The sequence below is a fragment of the Haematobia irritans genome, chromosome 2, assembly GCF_050003625.1.
Source record: "Haematobia irritans isolate KBUSLIRL chromosome 2, ASM5000362v1, whole genome shotgun sequence".
NCBI lineage: Eukaryota > Metazoa > Arthropoda > Insecta > Diptera > Muscidae > Haematobia > Haematobia irritans.
The window spans coordinates 204,067,859-204,086,004 of NC_134398.1; the positions used below are offsets into that span (position 1 = coordinate 204,067,859).

The 18,146-nt window shown below is 29.5% G+C and overlaps 3 protein-coding genes and 1 long non-coding RNA gene across 7 annotated transcripts in view; 3 read left to right on the forward strand and 1 right to left on the reverse strand.

Annotated features, from left to right (window-relative positions):
- The window catches only part of LOC142226965 (androgen-induced gene 1 protein-like), a 43,831-nt gene extending 26,825 nt beyond the window's left edge, over positions 1–17,006 (forward strand). For 3 of the 4 annotated variants that reach the window (XM_075297243.1, XM_075297244.1, XM_075297245.1), the window contains 2 exons: positions 16,254–16,474; positions 16,537–17,006. In XM_075297243.1, the coding sequence (XP_075153358.1) occupies positions 16,254–16,474; positions 16,537–16,861 (546 nt within the window). In that variant the 3' untranslated portion in view covers positions 16,862–17,006. Of the gene's footprint in view, positions 1–13,922; positions 14,238–16,253; positions 16,475–16,536 lie in introns of those variants that run through there. The other variant, XM_075297242.1, reaches the window with a different exon arrangement.
- qtc (GRIP domain-containing protein quick-to-court) overlaps positions 1–18,146 on the forward strand; it is a 372,167-nt gene that overhangs the window by 72,205 nt on the left and 281,816 nt on the right. The gene's annotated exons all lie outside the window — the stretch shown is intronic.
- Positions 1–18,146, reverse strand: part of LOC142226966 (uncharacterized) — an 88,667-nt gene that overhangs the window by 67,028 nt on the left and 3,493 nt on the right. The window lies entirely within an intron of this gene.
- On the forward strand, positions 1,932–3,723 carry Amnionless (amnion associated transmembrane protein). Its single transcript, XM_075297241.1, has one exon. The coding sequence runs from the start codon at positions 1,970–1,972 to the stop codon at positions 3,545–3,547; it is 1,578 nt and encodes a 525-aa protein (XP_075153356.1). The 5' UTR covers positions 1,932–1,969; the 3' UTR covers positions 3,548–3,723.

The window sequence follows — 18,146 nt, forward strand, 5'->3', positions numbered from 1 at the left end:
ACAAAATTTTCTATAGATATAAAATTTGGACAAAGTTTTCAATAAAAATAGAATTTTGACGAAATTCTCTATGAAAATAAAATTTTGACAAAATTTTTTATAGAAATAAAATTTTGACAAAATTTTCTATAAAAATAAAATTTTTACAAAATTGTCTATAGAAATAAAATTTTTACAAAATTTTCTATAGAAATACAATTTCGACAACCAACTGGTTAAGCTACACTTGTAGATTAGTCAATGCATGGTTTTAAGCTTAGATTAGAAATAAAATTTTGACAAAATTTCCTATAGAAATGAAATTTTGACAAAATTTCCTATAGAAGTAAAATTTTGAAAAAAATTTCTATATAAATAAAATTTGACAAAATTTTCAATAAAAATAAAATTTTGGCAAAGTTTTCAATAAAAATACAATTTGACGAAATTTTCTATGAAAATAAAATTTTGACAAAATTTTCTTGGAAATAAAATTTTGACAACATTTTCTATGAAAATAAAATTTTGACAAAATTTTCTATGAAAATAAAATTTTGACAAAATTTTCTATGAAAATAAAATTTTGACAAAATTTTCTATAGAAATGAAATTTGGACAACATTTTCCATAGAAGTAAAATTTTTACAAAATTTTCTATAGATATAAAATTTTGACAAAATTTTCTATAGAAATAAAAGTTGACAAAATTTTCAATAAAAATAAAATGTTGACAAAGTTTTCAATAAAAATAGAATTTTGACGAAATTGTCTATGAAAATAAAATTTTGACAAAATTTTCTTAGAAATAAAATTTTGACAAAATTTGCTATAGAAATAAATTTTTGACATTTTCTATAGAAAAAATTTTGACAAAATTTCCTATAGAAATAAAATACGTTTTTTTTGAAAAACTAAAAACAAATTGTCCAAATAAAATTTGAAAAAAATTTCAATAAAAATAAAATTTGGACAAAGTTTTCAATAAAAATAGAATTTTGACGAAATTTGCTATGAAAATAAAATTTTGACAAAAATATTTATAGAAATAAAATTTTGACAAAATTTTCTATAAAAATAAAATTTTTACAAAATTTTCCATAGAAATAAAATTTTGACAAAATTTTCTATAGAAATAAAATTTTTACATTTTATATAGAAAAAATGTTGACAAAATTCCCTATAGAAATAAGATTTTTTTTTTTATGAAAAACTAAAAACAAATTGTCCAAATCGGTCTAGATTTAAATATACGTATACTGTAACAACACTGAGTTTTAGAATGAAACTTAGTACTAAGCACAGCTGATAAAGTTGATACTTTTGTACTATTTTTGGTACTTTTGGTTCCCATACGACACTCTTGGTACTTGTTTAACCTTTTTGTTTAATCTTTTAACTAAAGTATCAACACACGTCCGTACAAGTCAAATTCGGAGCTGAGGAGGAGGAGAAAAGAGGATTTTGGGCGAAATCCTCCTAGAATATTGGCATTGCTTTCACAAAGATGATAAAGTACTTTTTGGCTGAGAAAAGAAAAATTTTTTTAAGGCTGATTTAGTACCAATTCAACTACGCAATTTATCATCACTGTATGGAATACTCCGAAATGTGACCACCATACTGAGAGGAGATAAACCAAGTGAAAAAGCAAACAGATTTATTTATTTTTATTTTTTTTTTTTAATTTTTAATGACATTTAATTATATAGAAACTATTATAGTTTTAATTTAAACTGAATTTTCTAAGACTTGTGCAAACGAATTTCAATTATATGGTAAAAAATTGGACGGATTGCTATATTTTTGAGACGAATTCCAATTTTGTTCGCTGGGTTGTCATAACATTGCTACACCATTGATAATTTAATATACAAGATAGCCAATAGATACGCCCCTCAATTGAAAGAACATCCACTATGATTTTCCCATCCCAAAAGTGGTCATACGATTCAGTTTAGTTTTTGCAACTGTTGAGATTGAAACATGCAATATGCGTGGACAACATCTCGTAGGAATATTTTTCTGGCTTTATTTACACCAATACCATAAGGTCACCAATGCAACGAAATGGTTGATTGAAAATCCAGGATTTGATGATCCTGCCGCATGGATTGATGATTATCTTCCATGTGCAAGGGAAAAGGTTATATTCCCTGAAACCTATAATGGATTATTACCCCTACCTTCAACAGTTGATGTAGGAGGATTTATATTACCCAGGGATGGGGCTATATTTTTGCAACGCGAAACCACCATAACCCTGGAAGGGAATAGTAAGAAGCGGGATTGTGACAAAGGTAAAGCCTATTTGAAAAAGCCCACTATACACAAATGGTTTGATCCCAAGACCTGGAGGTCATCCAAAGAGTTTCAGGCTAATAAAGCCATACCTGATATGGAAAGAGTACCATGCAACAATGAATCAGTGGTGATACAAAGTAAAGGTCCTTTGGCCTTCGACTTGGAAAATGTGGCCTATTTGAGAATGGGACAAATAAGTATATCTGGATCCTTGTTAGCTCGAGATTATATGAAACAATTGCTGTACAGTGACTTGGGACAATTTATGTTTAAAAATCAATATGGTGTTAACATTGAATATTATCATCATGATGTTTGTGGATGTCACAAGGATTTCAGTGGTTTGAACGAGTCCATATGCCATAATATAGCTCCGACGTGTACGAAACCCCATTGTCTGCAACCAATTAGGCCATTGGGCAGTTGTTGTGATATCTGTGGAGCTGTTATACGATTCCAAGTGGATTATTGCGAAAATGCCAGGCTTCACACTTTGAAAAATATTCTAGAAAAGGCTATCAAAGATCAAGATCTGCGTGATGATGTGGACTTTTATGTGAACTATGAAAATTCTCAAAATTACGGTAATTTTTTGCAAGCAATAGTAGTGGATCGTGATGGCTATTCGGAAAAAAGTATTCAATTTTTAAAGAAATTAAATGAGAGCATCAATTGGAGCAGTAAATTGCGTCTGGATCGTGGTAAAATATTTGCCATTGACTATGCCGGCCGACCTTATAATCCCAATGTGACTTTTGGTTCCATGATTCTTATACTTCTGTGTCTGATGTTTGTCTCAGTGGTGGCTTTGGTTATTTTTGCCCATTATAATCCCGATAATCTTTATTTGCGTCATATACCTCGTTGGGTTTACGATCCACGTCTTTGGCGTTCGCTTTTCCAGCAAAGAGACGCAGTATTTGCTCGTTTTGATAATACGAGGGCAAGTATAATTACTACAACCGATATGGGTCGAACTTCTCAATTCACCATGGACCCTTCCGATGATGGGGAAGGACGTAAACGCGCATTTGATAATCCTTTGTTTGGTGAGAAACCTTCTACTTCCAAACACGTAGCACAAGAAGAAAAATTCGAAGAAAAACCTGAAGTTTTGAAAGAAATTCCACAATTAATTATGGAAAGTGTCGATATGGTTGACAATGATACCGCCCATAAAGAGGAAGAAGAACAAGAACTTACAGAAATTCGTTTGGAGTCTTCTTCGGATGAGGATGATGATAAGCAAGAGGAAACAAAGGAATAGAGAATTAATAGCCAATGAAATCATTTCATGCTGACTAATCTTAAAATAAGCAGAGACAAATCGTTGACTTTTTTTACTTTCTTTAGCATTTCCCAAGAAAATTTTGCCAAAAAAACAATAGAAATAAACATTAATTTACATTATTATAAATAAAAATTTGTTCAAACAACAAAAAATTCTAAATTGTTGGTTTCTGTAGAAAAATTTTTCTATCAAAAATTTGGACAATTTTGTTTTAATATATATAATCGAGATAAAAATATAAAATTAAATTTTCGAAGATATTCCCTAAATAAACATTTTATAGAATAAATTCTACATGAAATAAAAAAAACAAATTGCAAAAAATTTCAATAGAAATAAAATGTTGACAAAATTATCTATAAAAATAATTTTTTGGCAACATTTTCTATAGAAGTAAATTTTGACATTTTCTTTAAAATATTTTTTTTTATAAAATTAAAAATTTTTAAATTTAAGAAAATTGAGCGAAAATTTTTATAGAATTATAACTTTGAATACTAAAATTACTAAAATGTTTTACTATAAAATTTTCTATCAAAATAAAATTTGGACAATTTTGTTTTACTATATAAAATTATCACAAAATTAAATTTTCGACGAAAATACTGAGATAAATATATTTCTAGCAAAAATTCTACATGAAATAAAAAACAAATTGCATAAAATTTCAATAAAAATAAATTTTTGACAAAATTTTTTATAAAAATAAATTTTTGGCAAAATATTTTGACAAAATTTTGTTTAAAATAGATTTTTTATAAATATTAAACATTTATTTTATAAAATTTAAAATTTTTAAATTAAAAAAAATTAGGCGAAAGTTTTTATAGGAATATAATTCTGAAAAATTTTTTAGTGAAATAAAAAAAATTGCAAAAAGTATCTATAAAAATATATATTACCGCCCTAATGCCTTAAAATATAATAAATTATATGTATCGTAGAATTTTAATTTCCGACGAACATTTTTATAGAAATATTATTTTGGCAAAATTTTCTAAATACACAAAATGTGGACAAATTTTTCTATAAAACTAAAATATTGACAAGACTTTCTTTAAATATATATTTTTGCAAAATATATTTTTATAGAAATGTATTTTGGCCAAAATTTCCATAAAAATAAAAATTTTACAGCGTGATAGAATATTCTATAAAAATTTAAAATTTTCCAAGAAAATTAATTTTGACAAAATTTTCTACAAAAAAAATATATTATCGACTTATATACGAAATTATATAGTTATTATATAAATTACATATTCAACGACAACTTTTATAGAAATATAAATCTGATACAGTGTTCTTAGAAAAATTATATATGAAATAAAAAAAATTCAAAAATTTCCATAAAAAAATTACAAACATTTTCTATAGTTTTTTAGAAAACAAAATGACAAAACTTGACATAGAAATAAGCAAATGACAAAATTTATAAAAAATATATTTTTCTTTTAGAATTAAATGCTCGACGAAAATTTGTATATAAATATAATTATAGCCAAATTCTATAAAAATTAAGTAAAACATGAAGTAAAAAAAATTAAAACATTTTCCATTAAAAACAGTGTCTAGAGAAATTTAAAAAAATTTAATTAAAAAAATATTTTGTTTTTAAATTAAATGCTCAACGAAAATTTTATATTAATATAATTTTGGCCAAATGCTACACATAAAAAAAATTTTCTGGTTCAATCACGAAATTAATTGATCCAATTAATTTTTTAATTGAAATTTCTTCAATCACAGAAATGATACTATCAATTAAAAAATTAATGGAAGGCCAATTAAAAAATTTATTTAAATTAATTTATACTATTAATTTTTGTGATTGATTTTTGTTTCAATTAAAAAAGTTGTTGAATCAATTTAATTTTTAATTGAATATTTTTTAAAACTCAATTAAAATTTTAATTGGAAAAATTTTCGTGAAATTTTTTTCTGTGTATAATAATAAGAATTCTACATGAAGTAAAAAAATTTAAAACATTTTCCATAAAAAATTATGAAAAATTATGTCTATAGAAATGAAGTAAAAAAATTTAAAACATTTTCCATAAAAAAATATGGAAAATTATGTCTATAGAAATAAAATTTTGGCAAAACTTTATAGAAAAATAAAATTTGGCAAAATTTTCCATAGAAAAACATTTTGTGAATATTTTTTTTTAATTAAATGCTCGACGAAAACTTTTATATAAATATAATGTCAAATTCTATAGAAATAAACATTCTCCATGAAGTAAAAAAATTGGAAAAATGTTCTATAAAAATATTATAAACATTTTCTATAGAAATAAAAATTTGGCAAAAATTTATAGAAAAATAAAATTCGGCAAAATTTTCCATAAAAAATTCTATAGAACTAAAAATTGTCCATGAAGTAAAAAAAGAGGAAAATTTTTTTATAAAAAAATTACAAATATTTTCTATAGATATACAATTTTGGCAAAACTTTATAGAGAAATAAAATTATATTTATTTTTTTATATTTGTATATAATTTTTTTTATTTATAATTAAATGTTCGGTAAAAATTTTATACAAATATAATTTTGGCCAAATTCTATAAAAAAATAAAAGTACTACTTGAAGTAAACAAAAATTTAATAAATTTTTATAAAATAAATTTTGATTAAATATTCTAAAAAAAATAAAAGTTTGGCCAGATTTTGTATAAAAATAAAATTTTGACAAGATTTTGTTTAAATATATATTTTTATAGAACTATTTTTTTTAAATATACATTTGTGCGAATTTTCTATTGAAAGTAAAAATCTAGATGAAATAAAGAAATTTTAAAAATACTGTAAAAGAAATTAAACAAAAAAAATATTTTATCGATCTATAGGCGAAATTAGGAAGTATGTATAATATAAACTAAATGTTCTACGAAAATCTTTGTGGAACTAATACTTTGGTAAAATTTTCTATTGAAATACAAATTCTATATGAGAAAACATAAATTGTTAAAATTGTCTTTAGAAAAAATTACAAAGATTTTCAATAAAAATAAAATGTAGGCTAGATTATCCATGGAAATAAATTTTGACAAATTTTCTTCACAAATAAAATCAGTTCATGCAAAACTTTTCTGTACAAAATTTTCAATAAAATTAAAATTTCAACAAAATGTTCTAACAAAATTTACAACATTTTCTATAGTAACAAAATTTTGTTAAGACTTTCTTTAAAAATATATTTTTTATAGAATCAAATACTTGACGAAGTTTTTATAGAAATAAAATTTGGCCAAATTTTCTATAGAAAAATAAATATAATTTTAGTTTTCTATACAGTTTTGTCAAAATTTTATTTCCATAGAAAATATGGCATTAAAGTATGCAAAAATATTCTATAAAAATAAAATAAAATAATATTTTCGCAAAATTTTCTATGGAAATAAATGTTAACAAAATTTTCTTAAAAATATATTTTTATAGAATTAAATTTTCAATGAAAAATTTTGTTGGGGAAATTTTCTATGAAAAAAAGTACACTCTGAAGTATATTGGTATACCAAAAACAACATACAATATTTTTCTATGTAAATAAATATCACAAAAATTTCTTGAAAAATTTTAATTTTGTTGATAAATAAAATTCGGCTACGTCTTGCAAGATCTAAGGATCAACACAGATATTTTCGTAAGCATCCCACAATAGGTTCATAACAACTAATTCACAGCAAAATAGGCAAATAAATCAAATGGGAATTGATAAATTTTAAACATTTTTATGGTCAACATGGCAAAAACAAAAATAATGCAAAGCACATAGACAATCGATATCCCAAATCTCAGCAGACATCTGGTATTCAAGAAGAATATTTATTTGATATTGAGTCAGCAGAAGCAATTGTTCTAAATTTACAATGTACATTTTTAGAAAATTAATTTATCGAATTCGAATTGATGAACGTTTCATAAATTTCTAATTAGTCGTAAACAAAAGGATTCTAATAAATATAAACCACAAATCTATATATACATATGGAAATGACAAAGTAAACTATTTATATCTGCCTAACGTTTTATATCCGGTGACTACACTAAAGATGTAGAAAGGAAGCGGACATATAACATGAGGCTTTTGTTGAGAAGCTTCATGATAAAAAATATAAGGAAAGCTATTTACCTATGACGCACATAAAATACCATCATTTAAATTTAAAGGGCCATTTTATTTTTATAGTCAATTTTAAAGTTGTTATTGATTTTTTCATTAAATGTATGCATGAGTGGAATAGCTAAAGAACCATCATTATTATATCATCAATTTTTGGGAATGCTAACAAGTAAACCCCGATAAGCGGAAATTTTCTCACAGCCCAATAATACATTTCTGCCATATGATAAAGGGTGATACGGTCAAAATTTGGTCAAGGGAAAACGCGTGTAAATCAGTGAAATCGTTTATTTAAAAAATCAAATTAAATTTCTTTTTCAAGTTCAATTAGTATAAAATTCAGGAAAAATATTCAGTTAGGCTTTCGCTTTTCCAAATCCGAATTGCCGGGCCTCACGCTTGACACCTGCCATCAGATTTTGTACAACCACCTTGTCCACCTTCTTCGCCGCAGAAAGCCAGTTTGCCTTGAACTGCTGCTCGTCCTTAGCAGTTTTTTTGGTCTTCTTTAGGTTCCGCTTGACAATAGCCCAGTATTTCTCAATTGGGCGGAGCTCTGGCGTGTTGGGAGGGTTCTTGTCCTTGGGAACCACCTGCACTTTGTTGGCGGCGTACCACTCCATGGCCTTTTTACCGTAATGGTAAGATGCCAAATCCGGAAGCTATGAAAATGCTGCTTTTCAAGCCACAGGTACAGATGGCTTGCCAAACCAGATATTTCTTTTCGAACTTTGACAGTTTTATGTGCTTGAAAATATCTGCTACCTTTCCCCTTCCTTTTGCAGTATAAAACTCCTGTCCCGGAAGCTGCTTGTAGTCGGCTTTGAGGTAGGTTTCGTCGTCCATTACCACGCAGTTAAACTTCGCCAGCATCGTCGTGTACAGCCTCCGGGATCGCGCTTTGGCCGTCGTATTTTGTTTATCATCGCGATTTGGAGTCACTACCTTCTTGTAAGTCGATAGTCCGGCTCGTTTTTTGGCTCGATGTACGGTTGTAGACGATACACCCAGATTATTTGCGGCATCTCGGAGAGAGAGGTTAGGGTTTCGCTGGAAACTACCGGCAACTCTCTTTGTCGTCTCAGCGGCTTCCGGTTTTCGATTTCCCCCCGATCCAGACTTCCTGGCTGTCGGCAAACGTTCCCCAAACACTTTAATTACGTTTGTAACGGTTGATTTGGCAACTTTTAGCGATTTTGCTAGCTTTGCGTGCGAGTAGCTCGGATTTTCGCGATGCGCGAGCAAAATTTTGATACGCTGCTCTTCTTGCTTGGACGGCATTTTGACAACTGAAGAGTTAATTCCAAAATCAAAATAGGAGCAACATTCTACACAAACACACCTTCTAAATGAGGGGTGTTCAGGTTTTTTAAATGCAAAATTGAAAGAAATACGTCAAGTTTATATTGACCAAATTTTGACCGTATCACCCTTTAGTTATGAAAGCCAAATCCAAACAGCCGATAATAGCGCTCACGAAATTATCGTTAGCAAATATAGCAATGTGTTCCTTGTGTGTAGAGGAAATTTTCGCTAGAGGTGCATACCGAACTAAAACAAAACAAGTATATACAGCACTAAGTTCGGCCGGGCCGAATCTTAAATACCCACCACCATGAACCAAATATTAGGGTTTCCTTTGAAATTTCGGGAGGGCTTGAGGACACTTCCCGAAGATAAATATAGAGATTTCACCTATGACGACTATATCAGATTCTGGATTTATAAGAACCATTTTTGTTTGAGTTTTAGAGGAATCATTAACATCTCTTGTAAGTGTACAAGAAAATTATAAAATAACGTCTTGATTTGAAATCTTAAATCTGTAGAAGTAAAATCTGGAAATTTTACATTGAGTTTCAAGCAACTTTCATGATCAATGCGCCTTTTACACACTCAAGAAGTGAAGTCGGTCTATATGGAGGCATTACCAAATGGACCGATAAAAACTTAATCCGATACACGTTTTTGTGAGCCTAAAATACCAGAATATTTACAATTTCAGGCAAATCAGATAAAAACTACGGTTTCTAGAAACCCAATGAGTTAAATCGGGAGATCGTTCTTATGGGGGCTATACTAAAATATGGACCGATACTCACCGTTTTCGGCACACCTCTTTATGACACGAAAATACCTCCAGAATTCCAATTTCAGGCAAATTGGATAAAAACTTCGGATTCTAGAAGCCCAAGAAGTAAAACCGGGAAATCGGTCTATATGGGGGCTATACCAAAATATGGACCGATACTCACCATTTTCGGCACACCTCTTCATGGTCCTAAAATACCTCTAGATTTCCAATTTCAGGTAAATTGGATAAAAACTACGGTTTCTATAAGCCCAATAAGTAAAATCGGGAGATAGGTCTATATGGGGGCTATACCAAAATATGGACCGATACTTACAATTTTTGGCACACGTATTTGTGGCCCTACAATACCTCTAGATTTCCAATTTCAGATAAATTTAATAAAAACTGCGGTTTCTATAAGCCCAAGAAGTAAAATCGGGAGATCGGTCTATATGGAGGCTATACCAAAACATGGACCGATACTCACCATTTTTGGCACACCTCTTTATGGTCCTAAAAATTTCAGGCAAATTGGATAAAAACTACGATTTTTATAAGCCCAAGACCCCAAATCGGGAGGTCGGTTTATATGGGGACTATATCAAAACCTGGACCGATATAGCCCATCTTCGAACTTGACCTGCCTGCAGACAAAAGACGAGTTTGTGCAAAATTTCAGCACGATTGCTTCATTATTGAAGACTGTAGCGTGATTACAATAGACAGACAGACGGACAGACGGACATCGCTATATCGTCTTAGAATCTCTCCCTGATCAAGAATATATATACTTTATATAGTCGGAAATCGATATTTCGATGTGTTACAAACGGAATGACAAACTTATTATACCCCCGTCACCATTCTATGGTGGTGGGTATAAAAATTCAAGAGGAAGGTTCAAAATTTGTCGTATACGTTCCACAACTAATTAAACTAAAAGTAAGAAGAAATTAGTGGAAGAAAATGGTAAAGCACAACCGGTTCGTAAAAATTTGCAAATTAATGTGAACGAACATGTTTATATGACCCAAGTTGTAGTTTTTTCCAACATCCTCTTCTAGAGTTTTTGCCCGAGTCACTTTTAGAGAATTTCCGTTATCATACCGATAAAACGGTTCTGCACGTATCATAAGCCCGGAATGCAGATCTAGCGATTTTTCAAAAGAAAATTTATAGACACTGTCGCTAGCGAAATTTTCTTTGCGACGATTTTATTGACCACCGGACTTAAGGGGAGAAATTTATTAAGATCGATAACACAGTTTGTTGTTCTTTTCTAAAGCCCGGTATGCAGCTCCACAGGAAATTTCGTTTGCGTGCCAATAACACAGTGATGCACAGAAAAAAATATCACCAATTTATTTCCAATTAAAAAGTTAATAGAAGTTGAAATTTTTTTCAATTAAAAAATTAATTGATACAATTAACTTTTTAATCAAGATAGAAAGATTAAGTTAATTAAGTCAATGATTGAAAATTTTAAAATTTTTAATTAAAAAATTAATTGATACAATTAACTTTTTAATCGGACAAAAGTGATGAACATTTTTTTTTTGAATTTTTTATTAAAAATTTATTTCAAACAAACAATTGTAAATCAAAGTAAAAACACTAAGCCGATTCAGAAAGCATTTGAAAATAATTACCTTTTTTAATTAAAAAATTAATTGAATTTTGAAATCAACATCAATTAAATTTTTAATTGAATCAATTAAAAAATTAATTGAAATTTGCTAATGAAATCAATTAATTTTTTAATCAAGTATTTTTTTATGCCCAATTAAAACTGTGATTGATATTATCATTTTCGTTATTGAAGATATTTCAATTAAAAAATTAATTGGATCAATTAATTTCGTTATTGAATCAGGAAAAAAAATTTGTGTGTGCCATGAATTATGAATTATGGGAGCAAAATGTAAACAATATATAACAACACCTTACGGAATTTTCGTTAGCAAATATTTAGCAATGCGTTGTTTCCGTTAGAGGTGCACGGCCAATAACATGGCCGCAAAAAGGGAGCAAAATGTAAACAAACGATAACAACGCTACTCGGAATTTTCGCTAGCAAATATAGGACGTGGGAATTTCGTAGTTGGTGTATAAAGGCCTAATGCCCGGTATGTAGATCTAGCAAAATTGTTGGTACCCATAGACATATTTAGGAAAAAAATGTATGTATATGTCGATAAAGCTGTTTATGTATTTCTTAAGTGTGGTGTGCAGTTCTTGCGAAATTTCGACTGTTCGAGAAATTTCTGCTGACACTGTATTTAAAAATACAGCAGTATTATCGACAATTTACCTATTTCTAATATTTCAATTCACGCCATGTGTATCAACCAATTTCACAACCCAGCAAAAAAGCGTGAATATGTTCTTTTTGGATCCGGAAGTGGTGCAAAATTGGCGCAGAAGCGATGAATTTAACATGGGCTTGTCATAGGACGGATGTCCACCATTTTAACAGGCGTTGTACTGAATTTGCATCACTTCTTAAGGTGTGATGCGAATCCAGTGTTTTGGATTTGAATTAAGAAATTATGTGATATTTTTACAAATAAACAAATTTAATTTTTTTATGATTTTTAATGCACTCTAACGCTTGTTTAGATCGTTTGACATCAAACATTTTCAAAAACTAGCAAGTTTTCTAGAATTCGTCATAATTTAAATAATATGTATCATTTTATTAATTCGTAATTTGTTTTTAACATATTTGAAACAAAAAATTTTAAATATCCCATTAAAAATATGAAAAAGCGAGTTACAAAAAAATTGACTCAAATGAACTTTTCAGCAAACTTTCTGCTGTTTCAGCAAATTTTTCCTACTAACAAATTTAATTTGGGTGTAAGAAATCTTACTGCCATGAACAACGACATCTTGGAAAAAAATTTGTGAGAGTAAAATCGAAATCCAATCAATTAATATTTGAAACAACAAATTTTAAACACTAAAACTTTTATGTTTGCAATAATGAAGATTTGTCATTTTTCGTCTTGTATTTTCGAAACAAAATTGTTATCAATTAAAACGAAGTGTTTATTTTTAGTTGCAAAGAATAAAGTTCCCTTTAAGGTTAAAGAAGAATTATCTCTTAATATATGTACGTATGAATGTAAGTTCTTCACATAAATGTATGTTTATTCCAGCTCCACCCTGATAAGAAACATATTGGAAAAGGTCTAATATAGCCGAAATTGTGTGTATGCTACCATGGTACATTTTGATAAAAAAAATGCTAGGTCAAAAGCATAAGGTATGGCTAGCGAAATTTTGATTAGGATTTTGTTATCGATTATTTCCTACGCACGGTAAAGCGTGCATGCGTCATGCAAAAGCAAATTTTCTGAAATTATAATCAGGATGCTGCTGACGTTTCACACATCCTGCATTATCTTTAAAATAATATAATCGAATTCATATTCAAAGCCACCATACTCATATGAAATAGAAACTAATACACGATATTTAAAAAAGTTCCATTGTTCACGTTTTCTTTTCTTTAATAATTAATTTTAAAGAAAATAAATCCCTTCCCCTTTAAGTTATAATAAAACATTCCAAAAATATTGTAATTTTATCCTGCTTTTACAAATATATGTTTTATTCTAGCAGCTAAACTCTAACGTAATACCCATCTTTCGAAACAAAGTGCTCAACAAACTACATACGCTCATGTACCTAGTTACGTATTTGAAAGATTTTCTAGGAGTCTCATGATGATCCAAATGAGAATGTCATAAAAATCCTATTTTTTTGTAATTGGTTATATTTACCTTCAACGGAAATTTCATGTGCATGACGATAATACAGTCTCGCCATGTATTTCTTGTAGAAGTACATTGTAAACAGCCGATAGTAATGGCTCACGGAATATTCCAAAAAATATCCGTACATTTCTTATAATTAAAAAAGACAAAGGGGTGATTTGTTTCTTATGTTTATCAAAAAAAATTTTGCTAACACACATTTAAGATAATGCTCATATTTGCTACCACTAAGAGTAGGGAAAAAAAACGCTAAAACACAAAAAATGTCATCAATGCCACCATTTTTTCCGCATATATTGACAACCCTCTTCTTGTCAAACTGAAAGCGCTCACTCTCTTTTTATCCCTTGTTGTTATTCTGAGCCATCTGCCAAATTGATTAGTTCAAATCCAAACATTTCATTCATACGGACGTGGACATTGTGTTCTTTTAGTGCGGATAATTTACCGAACAGATAAAATAAAAGTAAAAAAATATGGCAAAAAATAAAGGCAATTCTGCAGCGGCTACCGCATACAATGGTATCTATGGAGCATTACGTATTTTAGTGCATTTAACGGCTGCAGTTCAATTTTGGTACGCTATTTACTACGATTACAAATTTGTTCATTTTCCGGATTCTAAGCACAAAATGCACAATCCCTTTGGTGGCAAATTCAAGTTTCTGACATTCTTGGATGCGGTAAGAGTTGGCCTATAAAACATATTCCAATTCCTTAATTTATATGCATTAAATTTCTTTTATAATCCATGAACCCAAAGGGGTGAAAGTTCAACGAAAAATTTTGTGAATGTATTATTAGTTAATAATCGTAATTATTCCACTACTTAGATTTGATGACAGTTGTTTTGTGTCTAGTTTGCTTTTGTTGTTATACGGTTGTCAACCATCCCTACAGAAAATGTGAGAGTGAATGTAAAAATTAAGAGAAAGCTAGAAAATGTATACCAGGGTTGCCAATATTAATTTATAATCTATTTTATGGGTGTTTTTACGAATTTAAATTAATGTTGGGTATTAAGTTCGAGTTTAAAGGTAGGTGCTATGTTTTTTTTTTTTGAGTTGAAAATCACTACTGTCGCGATTACTTTTCCTGAAATAAGGTGAGTACTATGTTCGGTTTTCGAGTTGAAAATCACTTTATTTTCGCGATTACTTTTCCTGAAATAAAGAAAAATTTAAATTTAAAACAAACATATTCTCATAATGTGTGGCCGAAATCTAGAGGAACAATATATTTAACTCGCATCAATTGAGTTAATTTATCCGCTTTATAGTGAACTGTTTTAATAAAGTAACCGCGAAAATTTCAACTCGAATAGCGAACAGTACTGACCTTTAGCCGAAATCTAGAGGAGCAGGAAACTTCGCATCAATTGAGTTAATTTATAATCTATTTTATGGGTGTTTTTACAAATTTACAATAATGTTGGGTATTAAGTTCGAGTTTAAAGGTAGGTGCTGTTTTTTTTTTTTTTTTGAGTTGAAAATCACTATATTGTCGCGATTACTTTTACTGAAATATTCGAACTTATAAATGAAAACAAATATATTCCTATTGAACTGTTTTAATAAAGTAACCGCGAAAATTTCAACTCGAAAAGCGAACAAAGTACTGACCTTTAGCCGCTAAAGGTAAGTACTATGTTCGCTTTTCGCGTTGAAATTTTGGTGGTTACTTTATTAAAACAGTCCAATATAAAGCAGATAAATTAACTCAATTGATACGATGTTTCTTGTTTCTCTAGATTTCGACAAGACTTTACATGAATAAGATTGTTTTCATTTATAATTTCGATTATTTAAGGAAAAGTAATCGCGAAAATAAAGTGGGTTTCAACTCGAAAACCGAACATAGTACCCACCTTAACCTAAAAAGTATTGTCGAAATCTAGAGGAGCAGGAAACTGCTCATCAATTGAGTTAATTTATCTACATTACATTGAACTGTTTTAATAAAGTAACCGCGAAAAGCAAACAAAGTTCTGACCTTAAAATCAAAAATAAATCTGTAAAGTCATAACTTTCATTGGCAAATTTTATTATAACTTGGTGGGGAATGATCGAAAGCAACAATTGAAAAAGTTTATTTTCTTTAAAATTATTTATTAAGGCCCATATGAAACGAATAACCAAAATTTGTAGTATAATGGGTGGTAGTACTCAAATGAAAGGTAATTAAGAGATAATCGCAAATATGGTCAAAATAATCATTCGGCAAAAATTGTCATGGGGGATCTTGATGTGGAACCCTACAAATATACGCAATGTTGTACTTTAAGCTGAGTACTATGTTCAGTTTTCAAGCTGAAAACCAGCTTGTTTTCACGGTTACTTTTTTTTATTAATTAATTTAGAAATATAAAATTATTTGCCATCAATTCCCTGGATCTTTTCCATCCATTATTTTGCAAGACTTGATCAAAATATAATCTTCTTCCTAAATATATTTGTACTTTTAATTTAGTGTTTTGGTGAAAACCCCGAACATAGTACTCACCTTTATATAAAAAAAATAAAATTTCTTTAAAATGATGACAGAAAATTGGTACTATAACCAATTTCTGCAATGTCTATACTTCACATTAATCGCTTTAGCGTTTTATTATAAAATAATTTTTGCCCTTTGTACTATTTAAATTGTTCTTATCTACATATTAGATCACTAAAAAATTTTAATTTTTTATTTTGTTTCAGATTATCCAAGCTTTATATTATACCATTTCACTGATAAATGATTTTGTTGGGAGCAATGAAGTCTCTCCCAAAAAAATGCCAATGATACGTAAAATTAAGGACTATATGATGACTACATTTGCCTTTCCAATTGCTCTTAATGTTGGCATAACATTTTGGGGGCTATATGCTGTAGATAGGGAACTAGTATTCCCAAAAGTATTGGATGCTGTTTTCCCAACGTGAGTGTAGATACACCTATACCGTAGTAATAGAATGATTCTTAAATGTTTATCTTTTGCAGATGGTTAAATCATATTATGCACACCAATATAGTCGTTTTCATTGTCTTGGAAATGTTCATATCTTTCCGCGCCTACCCATCGCGTTTCAAAGGCATTGCAGGACTCTCCGCATTCATGTTGGCCTATTTAGTTTGGTTGCATGTCATTAAGCACTATTCCGGCGTTTGGGTATACCCAGTTTTGGAAGTTCTACAATTACCACAACGTATTTTATTCTTTGTGGGATCATTGGTCTTTACTTTAGGTCTATATATCTTTGGCGAGATATTAAACAACCTAGTATGGTCGAAAGAGCTTAAAATGGCCCAACGTAAACATAAGTAAATTACTAATATCTAAATGTTTATTTAAATTTAAACAAAACAAAAAAAAATTTCGCCTAAATGTTTTTCCCTTTTTGGATAAGTATTTCTCTTAATGGATGATAAAAAAAGTAAAAGAATTAATAAAAGAAAGAATTAAAATCAGATATATTGTTCTTATGATAATTCTAAATCAGATTTTTAAAGCTGTTTTTGTGACATATATACATCAGTACTACTACTTTACATATAAATATAAATGAATACTAAAGAAACTTAATCTAGGTAACTCAATAACCAAAAAAACAAGTAGAAATCATACTAACGACAAAAAGTACACAATTAAACCAAATATTAAAGATGTCTTTGCAAATTTGCCTTTATTTCTAGAAGGCTCTTAGATTATTGTAGATCTTCGTTTGTTTGTTTTTTGTTAATTAATTTAGAAAGCAAATAGTGTTTATGGAGAAAAATTAAAATAGTAATTAACAATTCACATTTTAAACACATTTCTCTCATATCAAATGCACTTGTAAGAAGTTTTAAAATAAACCTAAACGACAAAACATCCTCGAGAATTGTTACCAAATTCTAATAAAAAAAAATAATGAAAATATTTTTTTGGTGTTTCAATCGAATACTTAATAAAGTATTTATGTAGACAATGGAAATCTATGTAATTGCGTATAGCTACCATTTGAGGCAAAATAAAACTAGTCCGTATTAAAAGTATTTTGGGAGCCACCGTAGTGCACTGGTTAGCATACCCGCCTTGCATACAAAAGGACGTGGGTTCGATTCCTGCTTCGACCGAACACCAAAAAGTTTTTCAGCGGTGGATTATCCTACCTCGGTAATGCTGGTGAAATTTCTAAGTGGTTTCACTGCAATGTGGAACGCCGTTCGGACTCGGCTATAAAAAAGAGGTCCCTTTTCATTGAGCTTAACCACCGTGGTGCAATGGTTAGCATGCCCGCCTTGCATACACAAGGTCGTGGGTTCGATTCCTGCTACGACCGAACACCAAGAAATTTTTCAGCGGTGGATTATCCCACCTCAGTAATGCTGGTGACATTTCTGAGGGTTTCAAAGCTTCTCTAAGTGGTTTCACTGGAATGTGGAACGCCGTTCGGACTCGGCTATAAAAAGGAGGTCCCTTGTCATTGAGCTTAACATGGAATCGGGCAGCACTCAGTGATAAGAGAGAAGTTCACCACTGTGGTATCACAATGGACTGAATAGTCTAAGTGAGCCTGATACATCGGGCTGCCACATAACCTAACCTAACCTAACCATTGAGCTTAACA

What these genes read in the sequence shown, in the direction of transcription:
- Amnionless (XM_075297241.1), top strand. Translation starts at nt 1,970, where the DNA reads ATGCGTGGACAACATCTCGTAGGAATATTTTTCTGGCTTTATTTACAC.